This window comes from Pungitius pungitius, chromosome 13 (assembly GCF_949316345.1).
Source record: "Pungitius pungitius chromosome 13, fPunPun2.1, whole genome shotgun sequence".
Lineage (NCBI taxonomy): Eukaryota > Metazoa > Chordata > Actinopteri > Perciformes > Gasterosteidae > Pungitius > Pungitius pungitius.
The window spans coordinates 1,521,610-1,539,979 of NC_084912.1; the positions used below are offsets into that span (position 1 = coordinate 1,521,610).

General features: G+C 45.8%; 2 protein-coding genes across 6 annotated transcripts; one reads left to right on the forward strand and one right to left on the reverse strand.

Annotated features, from left to right (window-relative positions):
- Positions 1–1,225: 1,225 nt before the first annotated feature.
- On the forward strand, positions 1,226–9,015 carry lnpk (lunapark, ER junction formation factor). 5 transcript variants are annotated; one of them, XM_062566625.1, is made up of 17 exons: positions 1,226–1,350; positions 1,923–2,012; positions 2,210–2,267; positions 3,034–3,075; positions 3,357–3,407; positions 3,510–3,646; positions 3,736–3,794; positions 4,143–4,183; positions 4,317–4,400; positions 4,482–4,533; positions 4,615–4,734; positions 4,934–5,026; positions 5,155–5,260; positions 5,690–5,760; positions 5,850–6,020; positions 6,421–6,510; positions 7,102–9,015. In XM_062566625.1, the coding sequence occupies exons 3-17, from the start codon at positions 2,241–2,243 to the stop codon at positions 7,362–7,364; spliced, it is 1,407 nt and encodes a 468-aa protein (XP_062422609.1). In that variant the 5' UTR covers positions 1,226–1,350; positions 1,923–2,012; positions 2,210–2,240; the 3' UTR covers positions 7,365–9,015. The 5 variants fall into 5 exon arrangements, with proteins under 5 accessions (XP_062422609.1, XP_037322073.2, XP_062422611.1 ...); XM_037466176.2 differs by lacking the exon at positions 1,923–2,012 and having other exon boundaries at positions 1,227–1,350; XM_062566627.1 differs by lacking the exon at positions 1,923–2,012 and having other exon boundaries at positions 1,229–1,350; positions 4,615–4,716.
- An 815-nt stretch (positions 9,016–9,830) lies between these two features.
- On the reverse strand, positions 9,831–17,391 carry LOC119214469 (acetylcholine receptor subunit alpha). The gene is made up of 10 exons (XM_062566508.1): positions 17,337–17,391; positions 14,476–14,618; positions 12,620–12,664; positions 12,356–12,465; positions 12,074–12,269; positions 11,751–11,988; positions 11,414–11,637; positions 11,154–11,338; positions 10,871–11,018; positions 9,831–10,496 (listed from the first exon to the last, which is right to left on the reverse strand). Exons 1-10 carry the CDS (start codon positions 17,389–17,391, stop codon positions 10,368–10,370), a joined length of 1,473 nt encoding a protein of 490 aa, XP_062422492.1. The 3' UTR covers positions 9,831–10,367.
- Between the last annotated feature and the right edge of the window lie 979 nt (positions 17,392–18,370).

Sequence of the window (18,370 nt, forward strand, 5' to 3'; positions counted from 1 at the left end):
TCCCCCAGCAGGTGTCTTGTCATTCACGAGGAAGAGACATAGGAAAAGCTGTGCTCATTTCTTGTCAGCATATTTTTAATGACCGAGTTGAGTTTCATTATTACTGCAAGCTGCAGAACGAAACCTGCTGGTTCAGATCCAAATGCGCCGAGCAGGCTGGGCCTCAGAACCTCACGAGGCCTTTAGAAGATAGAGAAGGCCTCAATCTGAAATCGTCTTGACTGCTGTTATTCAGTTATATGATTACTGTTTGTGTAATTAGGCTCATAACTCTTCTGTTTCCAGATGAAGCATTGAGCATCAAGCTGAAGGCCAAATCTCTGCACTGCTGCCTAATGTGAAACAGCTCAGCTGGATGTTGGAATCCTTTTCAGTGCAAACACGATATGATAAGATAAGATATGCGTGTTTAAGGGTCTGAGCTGGTTAATACGTCACCTAAAGGAAGAACTACTAAATGATTAACCATGAATCTGAGATGTTGCAGCCTGAACCAAACGAGGCACGTGGTTTGTGGTCATAAAACCCTGCTCATTGCAGAAATAAAGGGCCTTAATGTCAGAATAACTATTCTATACATTTAACAGTGGTTGGCTGAAAAGGGAAATGTTGAATTATTACATTGTAGATCATTTTGGAGACGATTTTATTAAATTTAACATACACGGTGACATGCACTATAATGACAATACAAAGCATTTTTCTCACGATGTTATCTGGTCCCAGTTACAATCCTTAACTATCTCAAAAATATTCTCCGCCCCATCAATCAACTGCATACTATGCATTGAATTCTAAAAGCCCAGTGAAATAATACAATCCGTGCGACATCTAGTGGTCTGGAAAGTGACTTGCATCGGGTAAAGGGTTTCATCTGAGCCGGTTTTGTCATTTTTTTGCTGACATATGACATATTATTTGATGATACGCACTCTCAGTAATTGCGGTTGGCTAAAGCCAGGACACTGCAATGAATTATTCTCCAAAAACTACACATGAAGAAATTAACAAACATTGTAGTTTTATTCAATTCTTATTAATTCATTTATTTTATATTTTACGTTTCATTTCAAGAAGTAGTATTCTGATTTTCTGAATATATTTTTCCCATCAATAAATATATTTTACTGACAGATCTGTCAAGTCCTTCAAGTCATCGAAGGGGAACCCTTCTGTCATGATTTGATCTCAGGACAAGACAGAAAAAAGGTTACAACCTAAAAACCAACCACTGCTCCCAATTGACGTCATGCGTTACGTCCTGACGTCATCACGTCCTCACGCAGCTCTAACTCACGCTTGCCTCCTCAATATTGACCGCTTAGCCGGCTAGCATAAACACCAACTAACGTAAGTATTCATTCAACTTCGAGCCACATTGAAGATAAATAACTTTAAAGGCATTTAGTCGCTCTGAACGATGCTCTTCTGCTATTGTTACACTAGCTAGCAGCTATGTTGGCATATGCTAATGTTAGCTAACAGTAGCGAGTCGGTACTGCTAGCAGCGGTGTTGTGACAGAGCAGCTCGTTTCAGCTAGAGGTCCAACAACGTGATTACAGTAACTTGACGTCACAGTTCAGCCTAATTGATAATTGTCCCATGCTGAATAACGCCTTTGCTTGCAAACCGGAGTGACGCGATGTAGTAAAGAGTGAGTTATCGTAGTAATAATCTAATGTATGCCTGGTGACCACTGTGGAGCTGCAGCTAGCTGAAGTCTTTTACCACATTAAAGCCAGCAGACCGTGCAGTTAGACGTCTGCACTCGTGTTAAACTCCAAGCAATCCGGTGGAGACGAGTGTAAGCCACAACAGCCTGACTGGGTGATGTAATGTTAGTTATGCAGTCTATTCGCTGCCTAAGTTGTGGAGGTTATGAGATATACGGCACATCGTTTCTCTTTCTCCTGTTCTCCAGCTGGAATGACACGTGAGCACTCGGAACCATGCGCAACGTAGCCTGTCACTGTTGAATATACGACACAATGGGTTATTTGCTGTAATCCAGGTCTGGTAAATCACACAAGGACATAAACAACTCATGCGAACAGTTTTTTTTTTCTGTAAGCAGCTTGCTAAATCCTGTGGGCATGTACGTGATTAATGCCAGAGAATGGGCCTTACAGGTGGTGTTCATCACGAGCAGCATAAATTGTTTTAACGGTTGCCAGGACGACGTTTCAACAGAGACTTTCTGTTCCAAAGGAACCAGAGAGGAGGCGGCTGTGGTTCAGAAATGGGGGCCCTGATATCCCGATGGAAGGTGAGTGGATGAGAGAAATGTTCCCTCAAGGAGTAAACCCTCTGCATGAGATAAATAAAACTACAACTATGTGACTAATAGGTTTCATCCCATCTCAATGAAGTGGATGGCTGGATCTTTTCTGGTCTGACATTTATAGGCCTGCCTTCACTACAGCGTTTTAACAGGAATGGTAATAATCACGGGTCCAAGTTACGCAGTAGGTCAGCCAGTGTTCATGAATGTTAACATCAGTTCTGAAACATACAGGCAACGTTCGTAAAATATAGACGAAGGCGGTGAGACTGACCCTCTGCTATTGTTCGCCTCAGTGTTTGAACAACATCATTATTTGACTTTCCAAGCCTTGAATAGTGAGACCAAAACATAAGTTTCCAACACTGAATCATAGACAGAGTTTGAGATCATTTGGTTGCGTTAACCTCCAGCACAGTAAACCCTTCAACCGAGCGAGTTGGTAATCATGCGCTATTTTTAGACGTGCTGCAGATGTCAAAGGGAAAGGAAAGCGGGACAGTCGGAGCGGGGGAGGAAAAGAAGGTGCATCTTGAATGCATTCATTCTCAGAAAGGGAGTAAGAAGCATGATCAGAGGAATGCACGCATGAGGAGAGTTGTGACGGTACAAGATGTTTCATCTCACCGGGAGTAAATGTGTGGTCAATTCATCGCCACATTGATCGGTGCTGAGTCTGTCGGCTGTGAGCCACGCAGATACCGTTATGATGAACCCAATCATGATGTTCTGATCTTCATCCTCAATCCAGACAAAGCCAACCACAGTGGAGCAGCTGGAGAACATTGACAAGGTAGCGTGTCTTTTTATGAAGATTATCAGTGAAGTGCCGCATGCAGGCGCAGTTTGCTTTTTAGTTTCCCATAATAAAGATGTAAAGTCATTCCACCAATCAGGGGGCTTCGTCAGAAGCAGGATTGTTGAATTAGGGGATGGTCTAACTGAGCAATGGGCTCCATCCTGCTTCATGGGAAAGGTCACTATTTTTACTCGCGGTGGCGGTTCTCATGTTTGAGCGTTGCAAATGAAACCGGAGAGAACAAATGTGACATGAGCTTAACCTTCTCCCTGCAGGAGATCAAAGAGCTGGAGGAGTTCAGAGCCAAAAACCAACGTCTGCAACAGGTAGAGTCAGCGCAACATCCCAGATGTGCAGAGGTATGCATGAGCTGCAGCTTCTTCTTCTCTCTCACCGGTGTGTGTGCGTGTGCGTGTGTGTGCGTGCAGCTGTGGGTCGGCCGCTTGCTCCTCTACTCGTCAGTCCTGTACCTGCTGACCTGCCTGGTTGTGTACTGTCTGTACCTACCTGAACAATGGATGCACAGACTAGCCATGGCTCTGCCTTTCTTCACGTTCCCCGTGCTGTAAGTGCTCTCATTGTTTCATAACCTTCTTCAAACTGGTATCACAGCTGATGGCTCACGTGGCTTCTCTCCTTCTCCCTCGTCATCAGGGTTTGGTTCGTCAGGAAGTTCTTTTTCTTCCTCTTTTCCAAACGCACTGAGAGAAACAGTAAGGGGTCCATCGCTCCATCCAGCTGACACACTACTTATCTGCTTCAGGGTTCTATTTATTTTATTATTTCCTGAGTTTTTCTTGTTACGTACTTAAACTCACGACACTATTATTGTTGTAATTAACTCTCATGCACAATGGGAAGCTATTCTGCTGTTTTCATACATAGAATAGTAACATATGACACTTCTTTGCTTTTAACAGCCTGCTCCACAAAGGCCAACATGGCTCGACAGTATTATAAAGATACTACTTAGTAATATGCTTACTCAGTAATACACTTATGTTTAACAATGTATATTTCACTGCATTAAAGTTATTACATTTTCTGCTCCTTTTTTTTAGATGATAAATTGGAAGATTTAAAGGTTTCCAAAAAAAAGATTGTAAGTCCCAAATTTCTCACACTCTTTGATCGATGTGGCTTTTATTGATTTTCTTTTGAATATCACGTGGTGAAGGAATGTGACGTTTCAAAACGTTTTTTTCTTCTTTTCTTTTCTTTTTGTGTGCTTCCAGCTGGAGGAAGTGATGGAAACCGAGACGTACAAAAACGCCAAACTCATCCTGGAACGCTTCGATCCCGACGCCAAGAGGAAAGCTGTGAGTGCGGCTTCTGTGTCTGGTTTCCTCCTTCAGTGTTTTTGTTGAGGTTGTTTTAGGTGGTTTTCTGTCAACTTGCAGGAGCTGGAGTCGACTCCGGTGCGTCCTCAGATGACCCCCCGGCCGGGACAAGGTACCACCCGCAACAGATGGAGCATCACTTCCGTGGTTTGAGTGAGGGTTTTGATGGAGCTGATTCCTCTCCTCCATGCAGAGATTCGACAGAGAGGGATGCCGATGAGACCCCTCCCCATGGGCACCCCGGGTCCGCTGACAATGAGCCCCGCCCCCCGGGGACCAGGGGGCACACCTGTGGGTAAGGGGGCCCGCCGAGGTACTGAACTTCGCGTGTGACGACGCGTCGCAGTTTGCATGTGCGTCACCACGCGGCCCCCGTGAGGTGACGAGTGAGGGCTGGTCAGAGGTGTTCCTCCCTCCGGGTCAAAGGTCACCGCGGGGAGAGTAAAGCCCAGTGGCCTCACGGCGGCGTCTGTCCCGCGTTGCTCTCCCCGCTGAACGTGTCCCTCTCTCAGCTCCAGGAGGACCGCCGGAGAGATCCGCGCTGTCGGCCTCCGTCCTGCAGGGGGCGATGCCCAGGACCCCCTGCTCCCCCATCCCAGGAGCAGGTAGGTTGTAAAGCCTGCATCTTGTCATGAATGTGTGCTTGATGCTTGATCAAAAGGTTCTACAATATTTCTGGATTTACAAAATCTCTCTTCTGTGTGTGTGTGTTCTTTTCCATCTGTACTAAAAGGCATGCACCCACCTGGTCCTCCGTTAGCAAGACCCATCCTGCCCAAAGACAGAGGAGCCGTGGACCGAGTCATTGAGTACCTGGTGGGGGACGGACCTCAGAACAGGTAAAAAGCCTTCTGTTACACGCAAAACCCCAAACGTGGGAGTTTATTCGTTGTCACACCTCCTCTGCCTGAGCTGCCTTATCCGTACGATTGGGAAGTAATGGATGCAGAAGGATGCGTATGAATAGAAGCGGCAACACAAGCAGTTCAAAGGAGGAAATGAGCTGCCGCTGAAAACACTCAATGCCGGCATGTGGCATGAGAATGTAATTCTAGCACAGGTGTTGTGTGTAGCCCTTCATCCCAGCCCCTATGTGTCTTTTAGCTGCACCTATTGAGCTGTACGTTTACCATGTTCACCCGGGTCTCGTGGGGTTTTCAGAGGTCCTCTGGGGAGCAGGTGATCACCGCGAATGAGTGGAAATGAACTTTCACTGAACTAAAACCTGTATTTCCTCCTCTGCCTCCGTGCTTCCTCCCGTCCTTCAGATACGCTCTGGTCTGCCAGCAGTGTTTCTCTCACAACGGCATGGCCCTGAAAGAAGAGTTTGAATATCTCGGTGAGAACAGCAGCCCTCCATTTACATTTGATTGAGAAGGACTCTCAATTAAGAGCCATCACCATGTAGAATTTGTATGTGTTTGCCAGCGTTCCGTTGTGCGTACTGCTACCTGCTGAACCCGGCCAGGAAGACGCGCCCTCAGGCTCCCAGGCTCCCGGAGTTCAGCTACGAGAGGAGGCTGCGCGCAGAGTCGCGTTCCCCCGGACCGGCCCCGCGTTCTGGGACGGACACGGAGGAGAGTGCGCCCCCCTCTGGAGGTACTGAAAACGGAAAAACCCACCTGAATGTCACTCACTCCACGTCCTGACCGCTGGCGTTTGAGGCTTCTTAGAGCAGCGCTGCCCTGAGTTTGTGTTTTGATTCTTCTCCCGACGCTAAAGGTGTCAGCTTCTACCCTTTGTGTAGCTGGTGAGCGGCCCCACCTTCAAACATCACCACGCTTCACACAATCTGTTAGAGAAACTGTTCAAATTCACTGACTCCAGAGAATCTTTCAATATCTTTTATATATATTTTCTTTTTACCAGATGGAATCAGTTGAAATTTGAATTGTTTCCTTCTAATCGTCTGTTTCCTCGTGAGCATAAAACCCCTCTGAATGAGACCCCTGAGCGGTGTGACCTCACCGTGGGTTTAACGGTGTGATCTTGCCTCTAGCCAAGGCTCCGGCTGCGTGGAATTTGGTCCACAGTTTCCGGATCCAGCAGAGTCCAAAGACCCCTCAGAACCGACCTCTGCAGAGTCCAGGTTCCCCTCCTCTCCCTGCACTGCTCCGGCTTAATCTGAGCTCATTGATTACCCCCCCCCGAATGGATCCATTCTCTCCGCTGTAGAACCCATAACACGCTAGAACGCCGCCCAATGCCCAGCCACAATCCTAATCACACTAAAAAGCTCTTATTGGGTCCACAACTGTTCCCAGACACATTTGATGTCATTCAACACAAGAACATCTGATCCGTCCAAAACCATTTGTTTAGCAGATGATGGAAATAACCGTAAAAAACGACACACTCCGATCTGGTCGTCACTGGGTGCTTCCTAATTGATTGCTTTGCTGTCTAATCGACATGTTTCAGTTTAAAAGGGATCAGTGTCAAACATTCATGTGATCATTTTAACCGCCATTCAGATGCATTTCTTTAGGGTAGTTTGAGATTTTAATATAAAAACTCCACGTCAACCAAACCCAGCAAATGCTTTCAATTTTCTTTGATTTCTGATTGATTCCCCCCCCCAAACCAATCATCTACTATTCCCACAATCTCTTCTCTCAGCCTTCACTACTGTTCTGTAGTGAAAGCTCATACACATCTCACCCTCATGTCTTCTCCTCAGATGAGAGGGAGTTGGGAGTGGACGAAGGAGCCTCTAAGGAAGCCCACAGTGGATCGGAGGCGCAGCAGGCGCAGGAGGAGGAGGAGGAAGAGGTGGTGCAGGAGAAGGAGGAAGAGGTGGTGCAGGAGGAAGAGGTGGTGCAGGAGGAGGAGGAGGAAGAGGTGGTGCAGGAGAAGGAGGAAGAGGTGGTGCAGGAGGAGGAGGAGCTGGAATCCGAGCAGAATTGCGGCGCCCCCCGTGAGACGGAGTCTCTGCCTCCGTAGGAGTCCAGAAGAGGACCCTCCGCTCCAGACAGAAGGTGTTTTGCTACTGGCCACGACACACAGGTGTCATTTTAAAAGCAATACAGGTGGACGAGGACGGTCACCACCAGAAGTTTGATTATATTGTTCCTCCTTTCAACTAAAACTACACCGGTCCCACTCCCCCAAGCACACAGAGGAGATTATGGAGATGATGTGCTCAGAGTGTGTCCTCCTCAATCAAGTAATGCGCTGTGCTCATCACATGGTCCATTAGAATCGTCCAATGATGGAAGCCAAAGTCCTTCCCAGTTGGAAGCTGTCAGATCCACGATTGTCTTTTTGCTCTGTATGTGGAGCCTCGTTTGTTCTTCAGTATTGTAGGATTTACACTAAGGTTCTTTTAGGTCGGCTCTAGTTGTTTGGCTGCTGTATGATTTATTAACAACATGTTGTGATTTTAGGCAGAACTGCTGGTTGATTCTTACTTTAGCAAACTCTAAATATCTGGATTATTTTCACACGTTATTGTGACACACATTCAGGTGTGTAACGTTATCGTTTTGAGAATCAGGACGTGAAGGTTTCGAGGTTCTTCACATCCCACACAAGCTCGTGTCCTACTTTGAAAGCTGCTGGCGTACCTCTCTGATGACGTTTTAACCACGTTAGGCCACAAGCGGCGTTCTCCTCGTCCGCTGCCCTCAGATCCCTCGGCTTCCTCTGCTCTGATGGGAAGGTTTAATGAAACCGAAGCCTGATCAGACACCAGTTTGTCTGCAGAGAACCTGTGTTTTTAGACTATTTTAAATGTGTGGTAGAAAACTTTCAGCATCACCCTGTTGCTTCATTATTTTAAGATTTATTGACAGCACGGAACATTTTTACCTGCATCTGGTCTTTGCCAATCATTTATTATAAACAGTACTTTGCCAAATGCTGTTGTTTTATCTGTATTTCCCTGATGTCATTTGCACTGATTTTCTCTTAATTTATTTGGCCGTATTGTGTTTGAAACCTTTTGTGAGGTAAGAATCCCGAGTGCAGTCCTGCTTCAGACAACGTGGGGATGGATTCTCCTCTTTGCTTTTCTTTCAGTTAGTGCACACCTGCAACCGTGTGATCCGTAACGTTGGCACACGGTGTTTCTTTTTGTCATCAAAAGGATGAGTGTCTATGCAAATGTGAATGTGCGCCACCTGCGTTGTGCAGGCGTGGAACTAGAGGCGCTCAGTGGACAAAAGAGGGTACAACAACACAACAAAACACATTGAATCCTTTTTAAAATATGTATTTTTAATGTGTGTAATTTTAGGATTTTCCCACCGATGTGTTTGTGCGTTTCTAGGTAGTTGTTGAGTTCCTCAAAAACTCACAACTATCCAGAACATTTAGGTAAAAGTTTGAATCGCAGCTGAAGTGCTTTTGGATGTAGAGAAACCGTGTGATGAATTTAAAAAGACTCCATGACCACATTTTGATATTTGATGGTTGAAATGTTTACAGGCTTTTTATCCCTCATAATAACTGCTGGTGGTAAAAGTTCCAAATATGAGGCGGTCACTTATATTTAATATTTAAAAGGTCTCAGATTCTGCTTTTGGCTCAAGCACAGACTTGTAGTTTTGTTTTGCTGCTCACGTGGACGAATAAACGCTTCTCAACAATAAAACTCATCGAGTTGTGCTTCTTAAACGCTTCACAGATTAGTAAATCAGTCACATTAATGTGATTCATCATGAGAAGTAACATGCAATATATTCATTATATATAATAATGAATGTATTGCATATGTATTAATAATACACCAATAATGCATTTAAATTGTCACTTTTTTTCCACATCTTGACAGAAACGAGTGTATGTGACGTTGCTTTTTTTGCATCCAATTTATTTTATTCACTGCAGCAAACTTTAATTTCCACAAGAAACCCAATTTTTTTGGGCATCAGCTCCCCATTCCCAAAAGACAAACAATGGTTTTTATCCAGATGTTCATTTCCACATTAAGAGTAAATAATAAATATAATACAACTGAGTTACACTGGGAGACGTAACGGATTTAAAACAGACGTTCAGCTTGTTTTAAAACCGTCTTGTCATGTCCAGGAAATTGTGTTAGCGAAGCTGTCTTGTGTCTGTCTCGTGAGTTTGTTTTATTTTGAAAATGAACCCTCTTGTGTCAGGCAACTTGCCCCTTCCTCCTGTGTCTGTCTGATTGTCTGCCCTGCCCCTGATTATTTCCACCTGTGCCCCCACCTTTGTGTGTGCATACATTGCCTGAGTCTCCCTTTGTCCTGTGCCAGTTCGTCTTGTCCCATGTCATGGATCCATCGTGCCGTCAGCTAGAGCTTATGTTATGGATTTGTTTTTGTTCTTCGATTTTGTGTAAGTTTTTTCTCTCCCACGAGTGATTTTCATTTCATCGGCTCTTGCCACGTTTTTGGTTAATAAACTTTGATTCTTTTGGAGAGCCTTGTCGTATGAGTTGTGCGTTTGGGTTCAGGACCTTTGTCCGGTCGTGACACGTCATTTCAAAAGTAATATTCAAACAGTAAAGCAGAATCAGGAGGAACTTTGCCACTCATATTTACACAATATAAACGTCTATAAAAGTCAAAGCCGTGTCAGACGGATGAAACCAATAAAACTTCCAGGAAGGAATGAATCTCGCCTGCACTCAAAGATAAAGTTAGATTCAAATAGCATTAAACATGCCTTTTACATCCAATGTAAACTGTTAATAGACAGATATATGACATTCATCCTCACATATGAAAACATTCTCTGTTAAAAGGTGCGTCTTAACATTAAAGAAAATTAAACCTTAACTCAAGCTGCTGAAAAAAAGAAATCAATTGACTCTTTACTGCATTTGTGTCTTATTGGAGTAATAACACGTATTCCAGTGATAAAACACTGTAGAAAACACCTGAAGTGTGTGTGTGTGTGTGTGTGTGTGTGTGTGTGTGTGTGTGTGTGTGTGTGTGTGTGAGTGAAAGACTAAATATGAGGGCTGGTCCTCTACAGCGTGTTGAGCTCGATGAGCCGCCCGGCGAAGACGGCGAGCGTCCCGATGATGCACACGGCCATGAAGACGCAGAGCAGGATGTGGTCCAGGACCATGGCGACAAACTTCCACTCCTCTGCTGCCTGGAAGGAGACGAGACGGACAGAGAGAGACGGACAGAGAGGGACAGAGAGAGACAAACAGAGGGTCAAGGATAATTTTGCACTCGTTATATGATGCGTTTGGCTGCTGTACAGATGTTAGACTTGGAAACGTTGGTAATTAATTGCCAGTGCAAAACGTCTCTGTGGTTTTTGTAGTCATTTAATGTAAATTTAAAGGAATATGTTGGCATTTGGTCAAATTTGCTTACGAGCCGATAGAATCGACTCTGCAGTCAATGTGAAGCTTCTGCGTTTAAAAAAAAAAGGCATTTATTTTTAGGTTTTGTATTTTTTAGATATCACACCAGCTAATGTGCTGCCTTGGAAGGCGACTTGTATATATAATGTCTTACAATGTTAGATTCCTCGTCTGATTTCATGGTCTCAGCGATGTACTTCACCCCTTCGATGGCGCTGCGAACATCCGGGTTTTTGGTGATGGGAGACTGGTAGGTGACACTGGTGGGGGCGGGGTTACCTGCACAGGAGACACAGGTCGTACTGGTTGGAATCAATAAAATTCATCCAAGTGATAATGAAACAATGCAGAGTCAAAACAGCATCCTGGTGACCTTTAAGTGAAGCTGTCCCCCCCCCCCCCCCCCCCCCGACCACAACACCTGCGCGTTGCAGCACGTTGACACACAAACACTTGACCCGCGGGTCTTTAATGTCACGATGGAACATCTCTCTCCGTGGGCCTTGCCTGAGATGTCAGAGATGTCCATGTCGGTGGGGAACATCCTCTTCTGCCGGATCTCCTGACCGGGACGCTTCATGGTCGAGAAGAACATCATGTTGGGAATGGTTTCGATGAAGACCTGGAGACACGAACGGGTTGGTTCCTTGTTATTCGGTCACGCACAACGTTTACTCGAATCTCTGGAGGCCTGAACCTTGCGTATCCAGGCGGGCATGGTGTGCGTGCTGGGCGAGCGGTGGTGCGTGTTGATGACGATGACGGTGATGATGATGGAGGCGATGACGAACACCATCGTGAACAGCATGTATTTCCCGATGAGGGGGACGGCGCTGGAGGTGGAGGGGATCAGCTCCACGATGACCAGCAGGAAGACGGTCAGAGACAGCAGGACGGAGATGGACAGGGTCATCTTTTCTCCTGGGGGGGGGGGTGGGGGGCGGAAGCAAAGACAGTTCTCATCGTAGCAATGGCGGCGATTCAGGGGGTTTAAAGACGAAGTGATGAGCCATCTTGTTCTTTATACTACGCACCGGAGTCGGTGGGCAGGTAGAAGACCAGTCCGGTGAGGAAGGAGAACAGCATGCAGGGAATGATGACGTTGACGATGAAGTAGAGGGGCAGACGCAGCATCAGGAAGTGGTAGGTGATGTCGAGGTACGGCGTGTCGGGGCAGCAGGTGTAGTAAACCCAGTGCTTCCAGCTCCGGTAGTCCTTCAGCACCCACTCGCCGGACTCCATGAAGTTACTGAGGTCCGGCCGGTCGCTGTCCTGAAACACAGGCAGGGGGGCCGATGTCACACTGGTCTCTGGCCATCGCCCCGTTGCCTCAGCAGCGTGTGTGTGATACACTCACCGGGTTGATGACCACCAGCAGTCCGTCGTAGGTCCACGTCCCCAGCTTCATGCTGCAGTTCTGCAGGTCGAATGGGAAGTGGAGGACGATGATCTCGCAGTAGCTCTTGAAGATGGCGGGGGGGTTCCACGTTATCATCCCAGTGTGCTCCAGCAGGACTTTGGTTTGGTGGATGATGGCGAAGTCGCCGTCGGCGCTGGTGGAGGAGAGGTGGGGGGGTTACAGTGAGAGGAGCATGCGGGGCATTGTGGTGATGGAGGGGAGTTTGAGCTGCGCGTTTACTTGTTGTACAGCACCAGGTCTGGTTTCCAAATGTCGGTTGATGGGACTCTGATCTTCCGGATGCCTCCGAATTCGTCCGGATTCCACTTCAGGTTGACATCTAGCCAGCGCTGGAGCGAAAATCAGCAAAACTTAGCAACATCTAGCCTGCCTAAGCACTGAACAAGCCAATTTTTGTTTTACCCAACAGAACAAATATTGTTATGAATTCTCACTTATCTAGTAATACATGATAGTCATTGAACATTCAACAGCCACATTTACCTGTTTGAGACGAACATTGCTGGTCACAATCTGGTTAACTTCATCCTATGAGACAGAAAAACAATCAACGACAAGTAACATTTTCAGGAGAGATTTCAGGACCAAAACACAAGTGCTGAACTCACGGTCAACAACGAGACCTGGCAGCAGAAGTATAACGATCTGGAGGAAAAGACATCCAACGAACTGAAAAACAAACAACAGTCCTTGGAGTCTAAAGTAACAGGGTTACTCTCCACCAACGGTTCTCTTCAAGAGTCACTCCAAGAGCAGAGGGCCAAAAACCAGCAGTTGGAAGCAGAACACAAACTGCTGAAGATCAAAACAGAGGTTCTGGACAAGACTATCAAGAAAAATGAGGGTTTATCCCTGAAGCTCACAGAGACCACAGAACAACTGTCCGTCAAAATTGCTGAACTCACGGTCACCAACAAGACCTGGCAGCAGAAGTATAACGATCTGGAGGAAAAGACATCCAACGAACTGAAAAACAAACAACAGTTGGAAGCAGAACACAAACTCGAAACAGAGGCTCTGGCTGCTTTACAAAAAAGCCAAGAGGAGACCCACAAAGACAGGGTCTCCACCAGTGATTTCACTGAGTTGTGCCTGCTTTCAAGGATCCAACAGTTGGAGGATACCATCGACAAAGGAAATCAGATCCTCATCTCCAAGATCCAAGATCTAGAGGACGACAGAATAGTCCTTGAGAACATCTGCCTCGACTTAAAAAAAAAAGAAGAGAGGCATTTTTGGGCGGCGGATGCAGGACCGGCAGACGGAGCTGGACAAAATGACGCGCAAGATGCAAGAATCCAAGAAATAGAGAGAAGAGAAAAAAAGGGGACCATCCAGGGCGTCAACATCAACGTGCCTGAGATGCCAGTAAGATCCCCTTCCTTCATCTCCCACTCCATCCCCTCATCCATCTACCCCGGTCCCCATCCACCCACGCTTCAACCCCACTAACACCTGGGGTTGAACGCACTAAAGACCCACCCCCCCAATGCTCCAACCCCAATAACATCTGGGGTTGACAGCACTTAGAGATACCCCCCCCCCCCTGCTTCAACCCTAATAACACCTGGGGTTAACAGCACCCCCACCCTGCTTCAACTCCACTAACACCTGGGGTTGACAGTGCCCCCCCCCTGCTCAAACCCCAATAACACCTAGGGTTGCCAGCACTAAAGACCCCCCCTCCTGTTTCAACCCCAATAACACCTGCGGTTGACACCACCCCCCCTGATTCGACCCCACTAACACCTGGGGTTGACAGCGCCCCCCCTGCTTCAACCCCAATAACACCTCTCATACCACTTGGTTATTTTGAGCTGTATTTAGATGTTTATACATTTACTTCAGTTGCACTACAATGATGGTAATCATTTAATAACATGGGGGTGTGTATTGGAGTGTGTCTGAGTGTGAGATTTTGTGTGAGTGTACTGTAGAAAACAAACATGACGTTAAAAAAAATCCTATTAAATTTTCTGATTTGTATTTGTCTTTATTTTTTTTATAAATTATTATTATGTTACTGGGGCAAAGTACTTTTTGCAATGTGAATTTGCAGATCTGTTTTAGAAGATTTTTAATTCTGTATTTTTTCTCCTATTAATCAATTATCAAAGAAATCAGTTAGTTGCAGCGGTTCCAAAAATGGCTGAAGTAAAATTTCACAAATAAAAGAGTTAAGTTACTTCATTATTCCTTAAAAATAAGATGCAGAAATCAAACCTGTCTTCACTCTTAATAGAATTGCTTGTAAACCTGAAAGCCCCAAGTGAAAATACTGTGAGCATAAGGCCACTTAAATTGAGTTTAGTATATTTGTCCTCTGGTGTGTCCCTTACCACGCTGATGAGCTGGATCAGCTGTAGTCCCACGGTCACCACCACCACTTCTTTGAAGTGGTCAACGGGACGAACCACCTTGTTGTAACCAGTGAAGAGCTTCTTCACCAGTCGCGTCTCGTCCTCCGAGCAGAGCACTGGACCTATAAGACACAAACACAAACATTTCAGCCGGACCACAGCCGGTTTAGTGTCCAATTGGTGGACAAAAGTGGTTTGCGCAGTGGTTCCGCTTGGGTTGGTTCCCCCTTTGATGTTGGAGATGAACCGTGTGACATGTCGCCACATCCAGCTGACGCACGTGTTTTCACGCTGGAACGGAGATCACAGCTGAAGCCGGCGGATTGCTTTTAACTGTGATTCACACAGCAAACATTTCCCAGGCTTACAACCGGCAACCGGCAACCCGAAACCCTTCGCCGAGCGGGAAGTGTACGAGAATGCAGACTGAGGGGGGGGGGGGGCGACACTGGGAACAACAGATGAGACGCAGCGACAGGCCCCTGCAGACCGATGGGCAGGCGTGGAGCGACCGGCGTGCCACAGAGGTGAAAAGCCTCGGCGCTGAGTGTCCCACCAGCTGTCCAAGCGCTGAGATCAAGAACGTTTCTGTATAAGTCCTCGGAGCAGAAGCTAATCTGAGTGTTGAAAGGCCGTCCGTGGCCCACCTCCTTGGCAATGAATCTGGATCAGTCAGAGTTCAGAACATTTAACCTGCATTTAACACCTTCTCATACGAAAAGGATTTTACCTCATTAATTAAGTGCTTTTTTAGGAAACGTTGCCTTTGATCAGGATCTTCCATGGATTCCTAATAGAAAGCATAATCTTTTTTGTCGTCATTTGGAAAACGTTTTTACTTGTCTTTTTAATTCTTTTTCTGTGTTTCACTTTGGGTTTTTTTTCAGAGCAAAAATCAAATTATCTTATTAACTTCATTTAAAGTTATTCATGACTTTAAAAAAAAAGACATCACTTTGTGATAATCGACTTTGGCAACTTCTCTCCATGATGCAGGCCGTTTGGTTCGTCTTGGTAAGGCGCTGATGTTCACTTTACTGTCTGCCTGTTGTCCTGCGAGCTCGCTTTGATCTGGCCACATACAGAAATAGACAGGAGGGGAGGCGGGACAGAGGAGCCACTCGGAGCTGTCAATCACAGCCCAATCTCAATTTAGAATCTGGCATGATGCTGAACCATAACTGACGAATACCAGACCCTGTGTTTTTCTGGAAAATGATTCTTTCTAGTTGTATTTGAGTCCATATTAAGAATTGAATTCTTGATTTTGTAAATAACTGCAGCCAATTTGATTTTGTATTGCAGACACGTTTCCGCTGCATGGTCCTTGTAACAAGCTCTCTTAATGAGACGGGTCTGTTCTGTGTCTGACCGGCTCATCGTGGCAATAATGGTTCCGTTTTAAACTATTCATCATTCTAAAAAAAGATACCAGACACTATGCCACTCTTTTTTAAGGCAAAGGTCGGTGTGATTTGTATCTTTCAGGTCAACTAAACCTCTTAATTCATCCTGAGACCAAATATTCATGTTGGCAATAACATAAAAACATGCTCCAGTTTTCAAAGTGGACTGAAAAAGTCAAATGATATCTCCAGTGATGCAGATTACGCCCAACTGGTGGTTTAAAGGCTAAAAAACCCCATTCATCTTCAACACTTCACTTCTATCAGGCTTCTATCACATTTCTCACCAGGTGGTTTCAGGAAATGTGCCTCTGCTCAAAATCACTCAATTGGAGGGAATGAATTACAGTAATACATTTAATAGACTTGTAATCTTGCTGGTGTGGAAAATTAAGGCTTGATTTCCATAAAGAACTAAAATAAACACTGAGCTAAATTCAGGCAAGTCAACCTGAAGAGTTTTTAATTAAGAGGGACGCTGTTAAGCCCATACGTCCAAATGTAAAACCTATTAACACCTGAGCACTGTTTGTGATGGTAAAGTTCTTAGCTCTCAAAGCCATGTGATCATCACAGAGGACACGTTGCAGATTCTCTTCCTGTTGACGCTACGTCTCGGGTCACATGTTTTCTTTGCGGCGGGAGCGGATCACGTTGTGTTCATGCTTCAGTAAGTAAAGTTATGCCTTTTGCTTCATCACTCTCGTTGTGTCAGAATGACTCTTTCAAAGCACGGATTGTGAAATCCATAGCTTGAGCATTTAATTACGATAGATGAAGACATTGCTCTTTATGTTTAAGTGATGAAACAAAAAAGAATTAACAAAGTACGAGTACAAATCTGTTCAGTGATTCAGACAATTTGGGTGAAGAGGATCTGCATCTATTTGATGGACTGGATGCTCCAGTATTTGAATGGTGAAAGGCTTAAACCCCCCCCCCCCCCCCCGCTGTCCAGTCCAAGGGTCCTTGAACAAAGACAATGAGCACAAACTTAGAAAGAGGACAAACCGCTAGATTCCTCAAGTATAAAAGCAGCGAGGAATGCCAACAATGTTTTAAGGCATCTGAAGGACGAACGCTGACTCATTCATTGCCTTGCAATGGCAGATTTAAAGATAACTGTTAGGGCGTGGAGGGCGTGGGGGGGGGGGCGGGGGGTGATATCATTTTAAACGGTGCCGATATTCCCTGTTGAATAGAGGAAACTTGAGGGTTTCCAGGTATGTCTCTGGTGAGATCAAGGCTTTATCTAAAAACAGTCTCTAATGAAAACATAACCCCATATACAGCTGGTTGGTTTCATCTAAATACCTGACGTTGGTGAGATTTAATTTCAACAACAGGCCAACCTGCGCCGCTACACCAAGCAAAATAAACACAATGCCAAGATGTTCACCTGGCAAACGCACACTCAGAGAGAGGAAGACTTACCGGCAGGTACACTGAGAATCCAGAGCAGCAAGATCTGGACCGCGGAGAGATTCATGTCCCCCACGTTGACGTGAACCTGAAGCATACACACACGCAGGCATCAGCAGCACTTTGGATTCAGAATGAGTGTTGGTGGGAACGTGGGTTGTCCAGAAAAGGCACTCGGAGCTCTGGTTTCTCCACCTCCTCCCCCCACCCAACAGCAGCACCCAAAACTCTCAGCATACTTCATGGCACGGGTGACAGCTGGGTTTGTGTGCGTTGGGATGTACACACATCAACACGGTCGTCATTTGTCCCACATGGAGGTTCCTCTCCCGGCAATGTCTCCAGTGCAGCTTCTTGCACCGGGGGACACATGGGGACACATGGGGACAGACAGACAGGAGGACAGCTGAAAGCTGTCACTGATGGAATGAGACCCGTGTCACACATGAACGCCCCCACCATGCCTGCATGCATGCCATGAGGGGGAACTCAAGAATGTGTGTGTGTGTGTGTGTTCGACTGAACTCACCAGTGTACACTATTTACACTATATTATCTTTTTCTTTTTGTAAGCAAAAATGATTCTTTGCAAAACGTGGAATTTCGGTTCCAGCTGCTAGTGTGTTTTTTGGGTGAAAGCTAGTTAGCGATCTGCCGGGAGATTTGCTTTTAGCGACGCTAGCTACGCGTAAAAAGACGGCAAAGCGAACAAAGCATAAGCCTTTGGGCCCCTCCATCTGGCAGGTAGTAAGACGTCTGGAGGACGAGGACATTTGTAACGTTGACACAAGGCAACTTTTTTGTGTGTACAGCACCGAGTTAAAAAGACAAAGATGGTTTCCAATATTTAACAATGAAATGGTGCAGAATCTTCTGCTGGTAACACAAACCATCAGTAAGAGGCAATGTAAGGCCTTTCCTTATTAGCTTATACAAGATTCATGTTGTCGTTTTCTTGTAGTTCACCTGATAAAGAACAGTTGTGTCCTACGACCTAGAGCACTGATATTCTAAGACGGGTTTAGTTTGTAGGAAGTCACTCATTT

Excerpts from the sequence above, each read along its gene's own strand:
- lnpk (XM_062566625.1), top strand. The coding sequence starts at position 2,241 with ATGGGGGCCCTGATATCCCGATGGAAG. Across the intron at positions 3,795-4,142 it reads CAAACGCACTGAGAGAAACA|ATGATAAATTGGAAGATTTA; the intron begins GTAAGGGGTCCA and ends CCTTTTTTTTAG. Across the intron at positions 5,027-5,154 it reads CTCCCCCATCCCAGGAGCAG|GCATGCACCCACCTGGTCCT; the intron begins GTAGGTTGTAAA and ends CTGTACTAAAAG.
- LOC119214469 (XM_062566508.1), bottom strand. The coding sequence starts at position 17,391 with ATGAATCTCTCCGCGGTCCAGATCTTGCTGCTCTGGATTCTCAGTGTA. Across the intron at positions 12,665-14,475 it reads TGATCCAGCTCATCAGCGTG|GATGAAGTTAACCAGATTGT; the intron begins GTAAGGGACACA and ends TCTGTCTCATAG. Across the intron at positions 10,497-10,870 it reads CAGACGAGGAATCTAACATT|GCAGCAGAGGAGTGGAAGTT; the intron begins GTAAGACATTAT and ends GTCTCCTTCCAG.